The sequence below is a fragment of the Globicephala melas genome, chromosome 19 (genome assembly GCF_963455315.2).
Source record: "Globicephala melas chromosome 19, mGloMel1.2, whole genome shotgun sequence".
Taxonomy (NCBI): domain Eukaryota; kingdom Metazoa; phylum Chordata; class Mammalia; order Artiodactyla; family Delphinidae; genus Globicephala; species Globicephala melas.
This window is the reverse complement of record NC_083332.1, coordinates 56008873-56027224: the sequence shown is the minus strand read 5'-3', so window position 1 is coordinate 56027224 and position 18352 is coordinate 56008873. Positions and strand designations below refer to the sequence as shown.

At 51.9% G+C, this 18352-nt stretch overlaps 1 protein-coding gene across 3 annotated transcripts in view; it reads right to left on the bottom strand.

The window, feature by feature from the left end:
- Positions 1-18352, bottom strand: part of CMIP (c-Maf inducing protein) — a 237898-nt gene that overhangs the window by 47393 nt on the left and 172153 nt on the right. For 2 of the 3 annotated variants that reach the window (XM_060288883.2, XM_030863243.3), the window contains exon 4: positions 4862-5023. In XM_060288883.2, coding sequence (XP_060144866.1) covers positions 4862-5023 — 162 coding nt within the window. Of the gene's footprint in view, positions 1-4861; positions 5024-11444; positions 11602-18352 lie in introns of those variants that run through there. The other variant, XM_060288884.1, reaches the window with a different exon arrangement.

The following is an 18352-nucleotide window of genomic DNA, read 5'->3' as shown; positions in this document are numbered from 1 at the left end:
ACACACTATTAATAAAATGGAAATTGGGAGATTGGGACTGACACATACACACTACTATATATAAGGGAGAGAACTAATAAGGACCTACTATGTAGCACAGGGAACTCAATACTCTGTAATGGCCTATATGGGAAAAGAATCTAAAAAAGAGTGGATATATGTACACGTATAACTGATTCGCTTTGTTGTACAGCAGAAACACATTTTAAATCCACTATACTCCAATAAAAATTAAATTAATAAATAAAATGGCACATTTGCATCTCAAAGGTCCATGCAGTTTCAAATGCTTTCAGCCCCTCGGACAGAGGGCACTTGTCACTTTTTCTTAATTAAATAGATCAGAAGACCCTCAAAGGCAGGGTCGGAAGCAGGGGAAGGATGGCTTCGGGGCAGGAAGAATTGAGTTCCAAGTCCCTGTTTCACCACTGGAGTGACGTGACCTTGGACTGGTCACTTCTCAGTGAGACAGTTTCTTCTTCCGCAGATGGGGCTCTTCTTTGGGCTTAAACTCATGCTTGGCCCTCGTCATAGTGACACATGCCACTTGGAAGGCCGGAGGCAGCTTCATAATAAACATGTAAAGAAACAGACTTTCGGGCCTTGACTTTGTGCCGGGTAGTCTTTGGGGAGCAGCACATGGAATATTTCAGTGGTTCCCAAACTAGGTTCCCAGGGAACACTAGTGTTCCATGAGTTGGCCCAAGATGGTCTAGCTATGTTTAAATTCTAGCAATCAACTTGCAAAAATATTAAGCGGAATGGATTAAACTTGCTAAATTTCTAGGGTTTTTTTCTCCCCCCCCCACCGCCCCGCCCCGCCCCGCCCCGCAATCTGGAATTTGCTTACACAGCTGGTACCTGTGACCACCATCCTGTGTATGCAAATGAGGAGGCGAATGAGGTTGCAAATGAGGAAAGGGATGAATATGCAATAAGCAAGAGACAGTGAAAAAAACTCAGAAACAGCCACTATTGTCTTTTTTGCTAGTGTCCTGGTGTGTTCTGCTCTGACCAGCTGTCTCAGTGGACACAAGCTTTCACTGGTATCAACTCTTATTTCCTAACAGCCGTGTTTGCTGTTTATAAGGCACCTCCTCGTTGGGCAGTAAACCCCAAGATCGACTGTTCCCGGGTTCTAGAAAGAGCTCCACGGGCTGAACAGGTTTGAGAAGTACCTGTTAGCTGATGCATTTACACCAGCTACCAGTGGAAGAAAAGCTAGTGAGCCGTGGATTTCCTTTTGTCCAGTAAGCTGGCTGCCCAAGGGGTGAAGGCGGCACAGAACCAGGGTCAGTGCCTGAGCGCCACGAGCGTCCCGGTTCCCATGGAGACCGCCTGACTTATGTGCTTGGGATCCAGGACACGCGGGAGGATGTTTCTTGGATTCTAACACCTTTTTCTTTTTGTGGATGCTGGTGCGGCTTGAGCACCCCGTTTATGACAGATTATTGAACACCAGCCATTTTTCAGCCGAGGGCAGAGGAAAGCCTGGCTTTGGTCTTTCCTACTCACTACACCTAAGGCACTGTTGTCAGGGCTTTGCTACCCTCCTCCCACCCATTTCCTGTTCTTGGGATAGGTTCTATTATCCCAGTGACAGATGAGCAACCAGTGGCTCACCCGGGAGCACAGGTAACAGGTGGTGGAGTGGAGATCTGACCCCTGTCCATCCTGTTCCAAAGCCTATACCGCCAACCACTGAGCTATACAGCTCAGTCCATGCGAGGGGAGGTTCCATCTTTCAGGCTGCCGTGGGAGCTCCCAAGGGACCAGCCATCCCTCACCACACCCATGCACCTTTCCAAGAAGAGCCTCTGGCAAACACAGGTGCCGTTTCTTTGGTCCCAGTCACCGGTGACGGCACATGGCACTCTGCAGGGAAACTTCTCTCCACTAAGGCCATTTCTGACCCGGGGTGGAGAGCTCTCACTAACAGCCACTGGCCTGGAGGGGACACTTGAATCCTGAACCGAGCGGCCACTCCACACACTCAACCCAACAAAGGCCTGGGAGGGTGGGGATGCCAGCTTTAACACGCCTGTCCTCCCCTTCCCTCCCTTGGGATCCTGCCCACCTTCTGGTCGCTTTGGTGATGCCTGGGGCCTCTTAGGAGGAGGCCTCAGAACAGCTTACGTAAAGAGAACAGACAGGGAATCCAGTCCATACACAAAAAAGGGCAAGAAAGAGGGAGAGTTTGTTTTTCCACCCATCTCCTCTAGACATCTAGCTGAGGGTGCTGAAGGTCAAGTTCACAGCCATCTCCCACGATAACAGAAATGTGACCTGTTATCAATTGGTCCCTATACATCAGGCACAGTGCCAGGCACTGTATACATATTAGAGCATCCAATCCCTAATTCTGTGAAACGGGTGCTAATCTTAGCCCCAACTCATAGATGAAAACAGCACTAAGAGATCCAGTACCCTGAGCAAGGCCAGGGAGCTCCTGAGAGGAGAACCGGGTCTTCCTCACTCTGCACACCTGCTCTTAACTGCCGTCCTTGGTGGCCGGGTCCCTCACTCACGAAAAAGTCTCTACCGATTCAGGTAATGTCACATGAGCTTTGCAATTGGGCAGACCTGGGCCTGGGTCCTGCCTACCCCTCACCCAAGTGACCCTGGGCAGGCGACTTAACCCCTTGGAGCCTCCGTTTACATTTCCGTATGTTTTAATACTTACCTTGCAGGGTCGCTGGGAGACAGGTAAAAGGGCTGGTGTAAATGCCCGCTACTGTGATCGTCACAGAGGACGTGTTCAGAAAACATCAGCATCGCTCAGGGAGGCGCTAGCCTCCCTGGAGGGGACGCCACCTGGGCTGCGGCCCCAGCTCTGTCCCTCGCAAACAGCGCTCTTAGCAGTAAATTGGGGATAGCACGGACCCCTTGCCTGACTCACAGTTGGTGCACAGCAAATCCAAGCTCCCTCCTTATTTTTCCTTTAAATGCCTCTGTCTCTCTACCCTGGCGCTTGGGATCAGCTGACTTTGAGATCCTTATCTAAAGCCTCAGAAGTGATGCAAAGCCCACGAGCACGTGGTCACATGAAACGTATCTGAGACGGACAAGAAATCCCACCAGAGGTCGGCCACAGTGTCGTCTGCCACCTTCGCCATCGTCCTGACGACAAGCCTGATTTAATGACGGTGTGATGGCGGCTGAGACTGGTGGGGTTGATGGGGTGGGCGGTGCAGCTCTGCAGTAAGAGCTAGACAGCCTTAAGGTGAAACTCCCGGCCCCACTGCTTTCTCGGCAGGTCACTCGGTATCTCTGGGCCTCAGCTTTCCCATCTGTGAAATGGAGACAGCAAGGGCTGTCTCTCGGGGAGCGTGAGGATCAGATGGGATGCTGTGTGCGTGGCACCCGGCGCCTGCCCAGCATGTAGCAGGTGCTTCCTGAGGGCGAGCTGCTTCCCCTTCTCCAGATGAGAAGCCAGTCCCGGGCCTGCCGACAAGCCCTTCCCGCTCAGGTGGGAAGCCTGGACTCGAGGCCGGGTGTACGGCACAGGCCTCAAATCCCAGACCTTGACCGTGATTCATTTCAGAGCCACGGTCTTTACTCTTCTGGGGGACGAGGCTGGTCTCCCACCCGAGGGCAGACACGTCCTCTGCTCCTTTGCCACCCACTTTCTACCTCTCGCTCCCACCTCCTCCCAGGGCGAGGGACCCTCTCTATTCAGCAGACATGGAAGGCCTGGGCCAGTTTCCTGGACCAACGGGCAGTGACCAGCCTGGGTCTGCAGAGAAAGCGGAGGTTCTAGGTAGCAGGGAACTTGTGCCGGAGTCCGAGGTGGGGGCGCTGGGAGAAGTCATCAAGGGCACCGGGGCAGCCAGAGAAGCAGGGGCCGCTCCCTGGGGAGAGGGACAGAGAGATAGCTCTGCCGGCCACGCATAGCTGAAACCAGGAGTCATCAACCCCAGTGTCCCTAGAGGGCCAGGCAGGCAAATAAATGAGAGAAGTATTAATATCTGTCAAGTGCTTAAAATAGTACTGGAGCACAGTAAACAGAGAGATGTTTCCGAGCACCCCTCGCCCTCCATCGGGCAGCCTAACTGACGGATTAAAGCCTCAGGTCCCACTGTCTTTCCTGCCAGAACGTAAGCTCTAGGAGGGCAGGGGACCATCTTCATCCAAGTGCGCAGAACAGCGCCTGGCACACGGCACACACTCAAAGTGTGGGGCTGCCTGGCAAAGCCGACGGCTCAGCTGGGCGGCACTAAGCAGCGAGCTGCAAAGTGCTGCTGGATTTTCCGACCGTTTTTAAAGAGAACCTGGAAATCCCTATTTTGTTGTGAAATCTCTCGACTTTTAATATCCTGTGTGAGTTGAAGGACAGCTATGGGCTGTGAGGGATGATTAGAGCGGAGAGCCATGTCTGCCTGGACCTCCAGTGCTGGCGGGGGACGGGGCGGGGGGAGACGGAGGCGGGCCCACGCCATGGGTATAGGAAGGGCAGTCTGGGGGCTTCACGGACGTGTTCCTGCTCAGGAACGAACTAGAGAATTCTAGCTGCCATCACCACCATCGCCAGCCCAGCTCGGGCCCAAGAGCAACACCCACCATGTCCTCCCTTGAATCCAGTCTTAGGGCACAGCAGGGTGGCAACCACTCTACCATCGTCCCTAGACGGCTCAGCTGGAAGCACCGGGGGGCAAGCCTCCTCCTCAACTCCCTTGTGTCGCTAGGGGACCGCTCACCTCCTCCCGCAAAAGGGAGACAACACAGACTCAAATTCGATTCTGCTGCTTGGTACCGGGTGGTACTCAGCAGGTGTAAAGGAAGCCGACTTCAAAGTGGCGGGGGGTGCGTGGGTGGGGAATGGGATGGCACAGTGCGAAATCAAGCCACGGGGAAGCGTTACCTCTGAGAGCAGTTTCGAGACGATTTCCAGTGGGGCTTGGTTGATGGAGTCATCCTGCAGGGGGGACGTCAGGGCCATGTCCACCAGAGTTCGGATCTCCTTCAAGACGACTTCCCAACGGCTTGGGTTACTCAGGACTTTCTTGTATTTGTAAATCTTTTTCTGGTTGGGAGAGAAAAAGAGACCCACACGTGTTATTAACAGGCCAGGGGTGGAATATACAAGACGATCAAAGAATCAGATGTACTGGATGTGAAAGGCCCCACGTCTGGACCCCTCCCAGCCCCATCAGAATCCGACCCCCGAAGAAGGGACAGTCTTGCCCCAAGTCGAAGGCTGCATTTGCAGATAGTCAGGCCTCCTGAACGCTAGTAATTTCCACTCCTTTTCCAATGACATAAAAAAAAAAAGATGAAGCTATTTATCCTTCAGGTTATATCTTTTGCCAAACTTGTTCCCCAAGTATTCAAACGCAATCGGAGGGGAAGCATTCCGGGTCCACGAAGGCACTTTCTTTGCATTGGAGGCACTGTTTCTGCTCACCCTGACCCTAAGAGGTCCCCTTGGAGACTGTGCTCAGCTGGGAAACCTGACAGACAGGCTTGGGGCCTGGAATTCAGCTCCAGCCAGGTGGGGACTGAGCCCAGAATGGTCCTCAGCTTCCACCTGGGGAGTAAGATGGGCGCGTTCTCACCTCCGCATCCAAAGCTGGCGAGCGGCTGGGGCAGTGGCCGTGGCTCTGTCCATATGAGGCCGGGCTGGCTCCGCCCTCTGACATCATGGAAACAGAAGCCCTCTCTGAGGCCGAGGTCCCAGCCTGCGCTCCCCCGGCTCCGCAGTGGCCTGCCCCACTGCCGCCTGGCTTGCCTGGCCATCTCTCTCTCTAACTGGATAAACTTCATTAAGTGCTCTCTGCTCCTTGGGGAAAACCTAATTTTAATGTCACTGAGCCAGCAGCCAGCTGGGTGACATGTCACAATCTCTGAACCAAAGTCTGAATGAGGGCAGGAGGAGGTGAGGGTCCCCCACTGGCCCCGAGGCTCAAAGAGAAGCTTGTAGGCCACCAGTGTCTCCCCGACCACTTAGTTTCTGAGTTAAGAATTACAAAGGGTCTTGGAAGCCAAGGCCTAAAATGAAGCATTTGGGGGACAAATTCTGCATCCAACTGGGTAGTTCTCTGTGCTGAGTGAGGCGTGGTGGTGGAACAGGTGGTCGACTGTAGGATCAGACAGGCCTGGTTCTTCCCATAAAGTATTTCACCTACGGAGCCTCAGCCTCGTCTTCTGTAAATTATGCATGAAAATACCCTGTGGCCTCTTCCAATGTGGAACCCTTATAAATCCTGGACCCAGGTGGTCCCCTCTCTGTGAGGAGTTACAGTCAAAAGCGTAGTCCCAACAGCACAACCACATAACCCAAAGGGAACTCGCGATACTCAACCTGCCTCTTCTGAAAAACTTTAAAGGAATGAAATGGACAACCCTCAGTGACCCGGACAGCACCCGTTTTTTTCTCCCAAGTTTCTCCCACACTGCATGATGTTCTGGGGCCTCTTATTTGCTAATCATACCCCTGCGCCACCACCATCACCCGCTTAGTTAACTACACCTAAGCTTATTCCCCATAGTCATTCCAGATCTTTCTTATGTCAATCTCCACAGTCTGCCTCTCCCTCCTTCTCTCTCTCCTTCCACACACTCTGCCGGGCCCCACTGCCTCCCTCCCTCTCTCCAAGCTTTTTTTTTTTTTTTAACATCTTTATTGGAGTATAATTGCTTTACAATGGTGTGTTAGTTTCTGCTTTATAGCAAAGTGACTCAGTTGTACATATACATATGTTCCCATATCTCTTCCCTCTTGCTCCCTCCCTCCCACCCTCCCTATCCCACCCCTCCAGGCGGTCACAAAGCACCGAGCTGATCTCCTTGTGCTATGCAGCTGCTTCCCACTAGCTATCTATTTTACGTCTGGGAGTGTATACATGTCCATCCCGCTCTCTTGCTTTGTCACAGCTTACCCTTCCCCCTCCCCATATTCTCAAGTCCATTCTCTAGTAGGTCTGTGTCTTTATTCCTGTCTTACCCCTACGTTCTTCATGACATTTTTTTTTCTTAAATTCCATATATATGTGTTAGCATACGGTATTTGTCTTTCTCTTTCTGACTTACTTCACTCTGTATGACAGACTCTAGGTCCATCCACCTCATTACAAATAGCTCAATTTCGTTTCTTTTTATGGTTGAGTAATATTCCATTGTATATATGTGCCACATCTTCTTTATCCATTCATCCGATGATGGACACTTAGGTTGTTTCCATCTCCGGGCTATTGTAAATAGAGCTGCAATGAACATTTTGGTACATGACTCTTTTTGAATTATGGTTTTCTCAGGGTATATGCCCAGTAGTGGGATTGCTGGGTCATATGGTAATTCTATTTGTAGTTTTTTTTTTTTTTTTAAATATATATTTATTTATTTGGCTGCGCCGAGTCTTAGTTGCAGCACACGGGACCTTCGTTGCCGCACGCGGGATCTTTTAGTTGCGGCATGTGGGATCTAGTTCCCTGACCAGGGATCGAACCCGGGCCCCCTGCATTGGGAGTGTGGAGTCTTAACCACTGGACCACCAGGGAAGTCCCTATTTGTAGTTTTTTTAAGGAACCTCCATACTGTTCTCCATAGTGGCTGTACAATCTCCAAGCTTTTGACGTGAAGACAGCACAGTTTTCGTCAAGTAGGGAATGGGAAAGAGTAGAAACATTTACTTGTCAATCATTTTAGATCCTATAAGGGCTGGAAGAAACGCATGGTAACTCCTGTTGGGGGTGGGTGTTCAGTGAATAATAAATACACCGTTGATGGAGACGATGGTGACAAGCAGTATTTGGTGAACTCCGTGACTTTCATGATGAGGCGCACCTAGCCTCTTGAGGCTCCCCTGGGACCGTAACCAGCCTCCGTCCCAGTTACCTGACTGGTGTTGCCAGGAGCATGACCACGTCTATACAAATTCAAAGTGCCCCAAGTCTGAAGCGGTAGAGACACTTCCCAAGGCAAGAACCCGGCCCATCCCCGAAGATGAACGCTCCTTTGAGTCCTAGACACTGCGGTTCTGCTCTGGGCCCAGAGAATTGCTTAATTTTTAAATGACCATGAAATGGTCACAGAAACTCACCGTACATTCAGCCCCAAAGAAAACCACAAGGACGCACAGCCGTGCATTCCCACGGTAGAGTCTAGACTGGAATACGGTCTGCTCTTTAAGCGCCCGCTCTCGTAATCAGCGGCAAGCTGTTTACTTTTGAAAGAATAATGACTTCACTCTTTTTGTGAAAACGAGGCATGCTCACTGTAAGAAATGTAAACCACACTGAAAAGCACAAAGAAGACGATAAACGAAAAAAGGTCTCGAAAATCCCACAACCTAGAAATAGCCATCACTAACCTCTGGTGAGCACTGTTCCAGCTGGCCCTCAGTTAAACTTCGCCCGTGGGGGTGGGCGGCCGTGAGCTCGGCCCCTAAGTCCTCAGGACCCACACTCGATGTCACCGAGACAGTGAGGCCCAGGTGAGAGGGCCCATCGGGCGCCGCCTGCCCCAGCGAGCCCCTTCACAGGCGTGCCCAGCCTCGGGCTCACAGACACAGCCCCCCTGACAGGCCGCGGAGGTCAACAGCTTTCCCACGAGCCCCTGCTTAAGGCGCGTCCCAAGGACAGTGGTCACAGAGGCTGCACTCAAGACCAGAGGTTCCCAGGGGCTGACAAGGGCTAACTTCAACGACCCACCAGGCACTGTGCAGAGCACTTCGGGGCATCATCTCACTCCACCCTCACAGTAACCCCAGGAGCTGGGGACCTGCCATAGGCCCTGGGAGCAGAACCGCAGACAAGGACCCGAGCGCAGATGGTTTATTTACTGGGGAGGTAATGGAGGACACATCAGTGCAGGGGTGAGAGTGAGACTGGGAGAAGAAGGCAGTCAGTCACCGCCAGAGCATCATCAAGTGTTAGGACTGGGCAACAGGCAACGCCACCACTGTGGGGACAAGGCTGAGTCCTGAGGGGGCCTCTGAGAGACAGTGTGGATCACGCCCTAGAGTTGACCCACCCAAGGAGCAAGGAAGCGGCCCTGTTTACCCACCAACTTCCTGGACTTCTGGCTGCCCTGCGCCCAGGCCAAAATGCTCCCACAGCCAGGAAAAGACGTGCCCCCAGGGCAGAGTCACCGTGTTTACAGTCTTCAGGGCAGAGCCATGCCAAGAGGTAGGGCGTCTGCAGCTTCTGCCCCAGGCTCTAGTTTCCTGTTTACACACAAGACTACCAGGGCCGGGAGGTGACATGACTTGCCCAAGGTCACACAGCTAGAAAGGGGCAATTCACAAGTACACACCGGCTCTGGTGGACCCCAGAGGTCTCCCTCTTTCCATTACATGGGTCAGGGCCAGCGCAGATGGTGGAGAGGAGGCGCAGATTCACCAAGAGACACCGAGAGGAAGGCTGCAAGGACGCTTGACGGTCTGGGATGAGGGCTAGAACACGTCTCCAAGGCTCTGAGAGCTGGTGGGAGCAGCAGGGGGGCAGTGCAGCTGTGACACCGTGCTCATGGCGTGTGGGTAGGTGGCTGGCCCCCGGAAGAGGCTCTGAGCCCTGGCACAGGGCAGCCACAGGACAGAGGGAGGCCTGCCCAGGCCCGTGGGGGCCTAGTCACTCTGCCTTGGGTGACAAATCAGCACATTTCATCCCAGGAGCTCTGCTGAGCTCATCTGGTGATGAATCACGGTGGGACTGGGTTGGGGATGCCTCTGGAACCCTGACACCCAGAAGCCCGGCCCTCAGCTTTGCCCTATGGTCCCTCCACTGAGCCCATGTCACCAGAAGGGGCGGGTGACCTCTTGCCGTGTCTGGAGTGGATGGGCTGCTGGACTCCTTTGACAGGAACCTCGGAACTGTCTCCCTGCTTGTTTTTGTGTAAGAAAGCCAAGAATGGTCTCACTTTTTTTTTTTTAAGGGTTGTTCAGGGGAAAAAACCAACAACAAAGAACAGAATACGCAACAGAATCAAATGTAGTCCACAAAGCCCCAAACATTTGCTGTCTGGACCTTTAAAGAAAAAGTGTGCTAACCCATGGCTGGAAAGGTCGAACCCCACCCAGCCAAGGAGTAACAGCACAACGCAGCTCAAGATCAGGGGCCACCAGGGGAACACAGGTTCAAACCATAAAGAGATACTGCTCCACACCCACTAGGCTGGCTGGAACCAAAAGACAGGTATCTCCAAGTGTTGACAAGGATGAGGAGAAAATGGGATCCTTGTGCATAGCTGCTGGGAATGTAAATCAGTACAGCACCACTGGAAGACAGGTTGACAGTTTCTTAACTCATTAAACATAAATTTATCATATGACCCAGCAACTCTGTTCCTAGAAATCTACTCAAGAGAAAAACAGACTCTACGTAAAGACATGCACGTGAATGTCCACAGCAGCATTATTCATAACAGCTCCAAAGTGGAAACAACCCACACGTCCGTTAGCTGGTGAATGGATAAGCAAGACATGGTATATCCAGACAATGGAATAGTACTTGGCAGTAAAAAGGATGGAAACACTCGTATGTGCTACCAATACGGATGAATCTCACCAATATGCTAAGTGAAAGAAGCCAGATGCAACAGACTTTCTGGAGGATTCCTTTTATAGGAAACGTCTAGAAAAGGCAAATTTAGAGAGACAGAAAGTGGAACGGTTATTGCCTGGAGTTGGGAGGTGGCAACAGGGATTATTAGGCTGCAAACAGATATGAGGGCATTTTTAGATGATGGAAATACTCTAAAACTGCATTGTGATGGTCACATAACCCTATAAATCTACTAAAATCATTGAATCATTCACTTACAATACGTGAATTTTATGCCATGTAAATTACACCTTCATTAAGGTGTTAAAGAAAAAAATCCCAACCCAGGTAGGTGGAGGACATCAAAAAAAAGTCAGAGGCAGTATGGCTTCGTGGTTAAGAGTGCAGGTTTTGCAATCAGCAGAATTCAGTTCAAATCTAAGCTCTATTTCATCTACCCATCCACCTATTCACTTATCCATCCATCCATCCATCCGTCCATCCACCCATCCACTCATCCATCCATCCATTTATCTAATCATCCAATAACAGTTACTGGGAACCGTCTAGTATGCTGTGGCAAGTACTGAGTTAAGTCCTAAGGATACCAGTGATGAGCAAAGCAGACAGATCCCAGTGCTCGTGGAACTTACAGCGTATTACTGACACCCTACTTTCCTCGTCTGCAACGTGGGATGAGAACAACCACTATCAAAGGCTTGCCATGCCCATTCCATGAGATGATATGTATAAACACATAGCCCTGTTCCTCGCAAAACAGCAGCGCTCATTCTTATCACCCACCAAGTCCTGTGGGTGAGTGATCCAGAGCAGGCAGGACTCAGGAGGGCTCCCGGCATCTGTGACTAAGCCCCACCCTCTCCCGAAACAACAGAGCCAGCAGGAAGAGCCAGCCGCTCCTCCACTGCAGTCTTCGCCCTCTGCTTATCAGGAAGGGGGCGTTACCTGGGCAACATCCGCCATCTCTCCAGCAAATGCTGCTATGCCGCAGAGACAACCACAGACGCCCGGGTTCCCCGGCCTGGGAAAGTGGAGCCCGTCGGCTCCTCCACGAGAGACAAGCCGTCCCCGGGCAGGCGCCCCTCTCTAGGAGAGAGAATGTGTGTGACTCAGAATGTGCGGGCACCACGCCTCCCGCTGACGGGGCGGTTGCTCTGCCGCTTGCTGCAGCCGCCGAAGCTCGGGCTCACGCAAGCACGCATGCTCCCCCCACCCGTCATTAAAGGAGAGGGCGCTCCTGGAGCCAATGAGAAAAAGGAGCCCGGCGGGAGCTGGGCTGGCTGTGACAACTTCTTTCCAGGGGGTGTCCCAAAGCTGTGCTGCCCGGCACGAGAGCCAGCAGTCCCGTGTGGCTACTTACACTGAACCTAATTAAAATGAAATACGACTGAAAATTCAGCGCCTCAGTCCCACTAGCCGCATTCCAGCGGCTGGACAGCCACACGTGGCTAGAGGCTGCCACACTGGACAGTGCAAATAGAGAACATTTTCATCACTGCAGAAAGTTCTATTGGGCAGGCTGTCCTAAAGTCTTAGCATGCCCCAGAGGACCAGTGACGTGCTCGTTGCCTCTCCCATCACTCAGGCAACGCCTATTTGCTGGGGCCAGTATGTGAGCGGCACGCTGCCCATCTCCAACTTTCCCTCCAAGGCCTGCAGGGGCTGTCCCCAGATGTCCTCTGCACACCCAGGGAGAATGACCAAGTGGTTGACTCCTTTGGCTTCCCTGATTCCTAGACAGGGGGGCCTCTGACCTCCTCATTCCTTCAAGACTCACTTGGGGCTATGGAGGAGTGTGCCAGGTAACTCACCACCTCTGCCAACCCAGTGTGCTTCTGGGGGCACACTTACAAAAATTCTCACAATGACCCAACAGTGGGAGCAGTATAATTAGCTTCATTTTACAGATAAGAAGTCTGAGGCTGAGAGAGGTTAAGTCAAGGAGCTAGTAAGAGCCAGAGCTGGAGTTGGGACCCAGGTAGAGCCGGATCCTGAGTCCCCGACCACCGTGCCACTCTGAGAGGCACACCTGAGTGCTTTCTCTGCCTTGATCCATGCTGCTGCCTCCTGCTGAAACGAACAAAAAGCCCTTTAAATTGGAGGGCTGAGCCCAGGGGCAGTTCCAGACTGGCTGCAGCTGGGCGTCTGGATGACATCTGCCTGGAAAGCCGGGTCCCGGGGAGATGGGCAATTTGTTTGAAAAAGGGGGAAGAGCATGGCACTCTGCCCCCTAAGTGCCCACTGGAGACGGTCTTCCTGCAGTCATTACTGCTTCCAAGGAAACAGCAGAAACTCGGGCACAGTGTCCCGCTCATCGTCTCTGGAGCATCGCCTGGTTGCCTGGGCAACCATGCATCTGGCTGGTGAGGAGATGTACTGGTCTTGGTGCCAGGCTTGCAGCTGGGTACCACATCCTACCTGGCTCTTGGGGCCTGCTGCAACCTTGGCAAAATCCAATCATCCCACGGATCTGACTGACTGCACTGAGAAAATTTTAGGTGGCTGTTTTCCTCACTGAGCTCTGGCTCCTTGGGGACAGGGATAATGCCTTGTCTGTTTCTTTACTGTTCTGTGTGGTGGCTGGAACCGCTGAGGGCACATGGAAGGTGCTCTCAGTATTTGTCAAAGGGAGGAGAATAAGAATCAGAAATAATGGTTGGGCTTCCCGGGTGGCACAGTGGTTAAGAATCCGCCTGCCAATGCAGGCGACACGGGTTCGAGCCCTGGTCTGGGAAGATCCCACATGCCGTGGAGCAACTAAGCCTCTGCACCACAACTCCTGAGCCTGCGCTCTAGAGCCCGCGAGCCACAGCTACTGAGCCCGCGAGCCACAACTACTGAGCCTGTGCGCCTACAGCCCGTGCTCCACAAGAGAAGCCACCGCAGTGAGAAGCCCGCGCACCAAAGAGAAGCCCTGCAACAAAGAGCAGCCCCCGCTCGCCACAACTAGAGAAAGCCCGCGTGCAGCAACAAAGACCCAACACAGCCAAAAATAAATAAAATTTAAAAAATGACACCTGTTCTTGAAAGAAAGAAAGAAAGAAATAACGGCCAACATGTAGGAAGGGCTTCCACTGTTGTCAGCTACTACACCGAATCCTTTAACCCTCCCAGCCCACGGCAAACACATGAACTACCTGCAGGGGGAGCTTGTTAAAAGGCAGATTCTAACTCGGTAGAGCTGGATGGGGCCTGGGAGTCTGCACTTTCCAGCAGTTTCCAGATAAGAGACATGGTCTTGAACCCAACCCCAGGTGCCTCGTCTGTTCCTCCCTAGGAGGCATGCTTGCTCTGCACCCATGATACAGAGAAGGGGGCAGTGAGGGAGTGATACCTTGCCTGCGGTCACACAGCTGGTGTTGTGAGCTATGTTCCCCAAAATGGTATGTCCAAGTCCTATAACCGCGGGTATCTGTGGATGTGACCTTATTTGGAAATAGTTCTTTACAGAGGCCATCAAGTGAAGGTGAGGTCATGCTGGATTAGGGTGGGCCCTTATAAAAAGACCAGGGGAAGACACACACATACACAGGGAGAGAAGCTAGGTGAAGGTGGAGGCAGAGACTGAAGCAACGCCTCTACCAGCCAAGGGACGCCAAGGAGTGTAGCAACCACCAGAAGCTGCAAGAGGCCGGGAGGGAACCTCCCTTAGAGTCTCTGGAGGGAGCATGGCCCTGCCAACACCTTGATTTTGGACCTCTGGCCCCAGAACTGTGAGCGGTTACATTTCTGTTGTTTTCAGCCACCCAGTTTGTGGTACTTTGTTATGGGAAACCCACACAGCTGGTGAGCAGCAAAGCAAGGCAGACCCCAGGGAGCCTGGCTCCTGGTCACCCTGCTGGTCCGCTTCAGCCCTTAGAGCTGACCCTTCCCATACTTTTATTTTATGGAGGTGGCAGCCGGGGCCCCTGCTCTCAGTGGCTTCTCCCAGCTTACCCTCGGCTTGGAATTGGTTAGGTTTTCTCTTGCTGGGGAAGACCTGACCTCCTGTCTCCTCTTGTTCCCTCAGGGTTGGAAAAGCTGGCGTCCACGCTTGACGCCTGCCTCCAGCCCATCACCCGAGCGCAGAAGCCCCTGGTCCTGTGCTGCCTGCACACCTGGGCGCCTGCACCATCACTAATGCCATGAGGAGCCGCCTGGACACCCAGAGAAGCTGCAGAGGGAATTCCAAGGAGGATTCGGGAGGACGTCAGCACAGGGCTGGCTTAGGGTCCTCGGCAAAGAGTCATGAGGTGGGCTCTGGCTCAGAGTAAACACAGCCCGCTTTCCTTTTATTTTTTTTTTTAATTGAAGTATAGTTGATTTAGAATGTTTCAGGTGTATAGCAAAGTGATTCAGTTATATATATATGATATATATATATTTCCAGATTCTTTTCCATTATAGGTTATTACAAGATATTGAATATAGTTCCCTGTGCTATACAGTAGGTCCTTGTTTATTTATTTTTTATATAGTAGTGTGTATATGTTAATCCCAAATTCCCAATTTATCCTCCCCACCCCTTTCCCTGTGGTAACCATGTCTGTGAGTCTGTTTGTTTTGTAAATAAGTTTATTTGTATCTTTTTTTTTTAAGATTCCACATATAAGTAATATCGTATGATATCTGTCTTTCCTTGTCTGACTTACTTCACTTACTATGATGATCTCTAGGTCCATCTATGTTGCTGCAAGTGACATTATTTCATTTGTTTTTATGGCTGAGTGATATTCCATTGTATATATGTATCACACCTTCTTTATCCATTCCTCTGTCAATGGACGTTGAGGTTGCTTCCTTGTCTCGGCTATTGGAAACAGTGCTGCTGTGAACATTGGGGCGCATGTATTTTTTCTAATTAGAGTTTTCGTCTTTTCTGGATATATGCCCTGGAGTGGGATCGCTGGATCATTGTTGGTTCTATTTTTAGTTTTTTGAGGAACCCTCCTACTGTTCTCCATACTGGCTGTACCAATTTACGTTTCCACCAAGAGTGTAGGAAGGTTCCCTTTTCTCCACACCCTCTCCAGCATTTCTCTTTCTTTTTTTTTTTTTTTTTTTTGCGGTACGCGGGCCTCTCACTGCTGTGGCCTCTCCCGTTGCGGAGCACAGGCTCCAGACGCGCAGGCTCAGCAGCCATGGCTCACGGGCCGAGCCCCTCTGCGGCATGTGGGATCTTCCCGGACCGGGGCACGAACCCGCGTCCCCTGAATCGGCAGGTGGACTCTCAACCACTGCGCCACCAGGGAAGCCCTCTCTTTCCTTTCATGAGGTTTACACATCTGCCCATGGTTGGCAACCCCCATTACGCCAGCTGACAGCCCAGGGTTTCCTACAGCCGGGCACTGCACTAAACTCATCCCAGAACAACTGTCCCAGGGTTCTCAATCCTGGCTACGCATAAGAACTATTTGGGAGGCTTAACAACATTCCAATAACAGAGTCCAACCCCAGGCCAATCCCACTCGCGGCTGCTGTGGGCAGGGCGGAGCCGAGGCATCTGGCTCTTTGGCCACTGGTATATTTTAAAGTACATCTGAACACCAATGGGCACAACAACATTATTCACAATTGCCAAAAGGTGGAGGCAACTCAAGTGTCCACCGACAGGTGAACGGATAAACAAATGTGGGCTATGGATACAAAGGATTATTCAGCCATGAAAAGGAAGGGGATTCTGACACCTGCCACAACATGGGTGAACCTTGAGCACATCATGCAAGTGAAATAAAAGCCAGTCACAAAAAGACAGACACTGTAGGTTCCGTTCACAGGAGGCAATACCTAGAGTCATCCGATTCATAGAGACAGAAAGTAGACGGAACGTAGAACGCGGGTTGCCAGGAGCTGGGGGAGTGGGGAGGGGGAGTCCGTGTTTAACAGGGACGGAGTTTCAGTTGTGCAAGATGAAAACGTTCCAGAGAAGGCTGGTGGAGGTGGCTGTACAGTGTGAGTGCACTGAACGCCGCAGAACTGAACGCTTAAATCTCCAGGTGACTTGAGCCTGCAGCTAGAGGTCAGCCCCGGTGTCCAGTCTAAGGTGGCAGATGCGACCCCTGCACGCCATACAGACGCGAGACCCCAACAGTAACCTGCTCCGGGTCAAAGCGGCTGTCTGAACCAGGACCCCTCCTCAGGGTCACCTCATTGTCCTGAGTCATGGTCAATGAAGAGACCGTGAGCTGCAATACATAGGTACAGCCCTGGACCTGCTCTCAGCTTCTGGAAATGCTCTCCTGTCTCCACATGGCCTAACCCCAGGGGCTGGGGAATGGGCAGTGCCCAGGGCGGGGCTGCACGCACCTTCCGGCCTGGTCACAGCCCTCTAGGGAGGCTGGGGGCTCCCCAGTCGTGCTCAGCACACCTGGCGCTACACCCTCACTGCCTTTGCTCACATGCCTCCACCCTCGTCAACTCCTGGGGTGCTCAGAGGCTCAGTCACGACCCTGCTGTGGCCCTCAGGTGTGTGCAGAGTGGCGCACCTCTGCATGCGGACCTCTGCTGCTAATAAGCTGTGCAGCCTCAGGCAAATCATATCACCTGTCTGAACCTTAGTTTCCTCATCTGTAAAATGGGGATGATAGTCGCGCCTGCCTCTTGCGGCTGTTGACAAGATTAAATGTGATATTTCATGCTGAATCTTATAGATGCTCAATAAATGGTAGCTACTCAGTCAGCAGGACATCGATTAAAGACAGTTAACTGCTGAGAAAAAATAAAGGTGACTAGAAACCCCTAAGTGCCCATCGATAGGGAAGTGCCTGAACAAACTACAGCCACATGCAGCATCACACCAGACAGCAGTTAAAAGGAACAAAGGCAAGCCAACAGACCTGCCACGGATTCCACCCCCACGAACCGTGTTAAGTGTAGAAGCAAACACACACACGTGTATGTATATATTTACGTGCCTACGCTGCACATACATGGGTGGGGAGGGGAGGACCAAAGAGGGGGCTGAGGAAGAGAGCTTCAGCTCTACCTGAAATGTTTCAAACTGTTGCAGGAAGCCATAGCCGTGTATTATACATTAATTTAAAAGAAATAAAATTCCCAGGATTACTTCATTTTTGAAATGATACGTGTTCACTGGAAAACCAGAATAGTACAGAACGGTGTCCAGGAAGGGAGTAATAAAGTGCGCAACAGCTCAAGGTGTGGGCTCACCGCCTGCACATCTGTATGCGGGTGACCATCGCTCCACAGATTCTCTTTCTGTGCACGTGCATACCCCTGCCATAAAAGTGTACATAAATTTAGCCCATATCGCACGTGTTGGCTTTTTTGTTTTTAATTTATTTTTGGCTGCGTTGGGTCTTTGTTGCTGCGTGCGGGCTTTCTCTAGTTGCGGCGAGCGGGGGCTACTGTTCGTTGCGGTGCGCGGGCTTCTCATTGCAGTGGCTTCTCCTGTTGCAGAGCACAGGCTCTGGGCGTGTGGGCTCCCGTAGTTGTGGCACGTGGGCTCAGTAGTTGTGGCTCGCGGAATCTAGAGCGCAGGCTCAGTAGCTGTGGTGCGCGGGCTTAGTTGCTCCGCGGCATGTGGGATCTTCCCGGACCAGGGCTCGAACCCGTGTCCCCTGCATTGGCAGGTGGATTCTTAACCACTGCGCCACCAGGGCAGTCCCTGTTGGCTTGTTTTTTAACCTCACCTCTGCCTCCCCTGCATCTCCCCCACCCCAGAATCCATGCTAAAAACAAACCATATGGTTGGCAAACATTTTCTGTAAAAGGGTCAGGTAATAAATATTACAGGCTTTTCTGGCCACACTCTGCTGTTGTAGCACAAATGGGTGGGGCTGGGTCCCCCCAAACCTCTTATTTACAAAACCAGGCAGTGAGCCCGATAGTCTGTCCACCCCCGTACATATCAA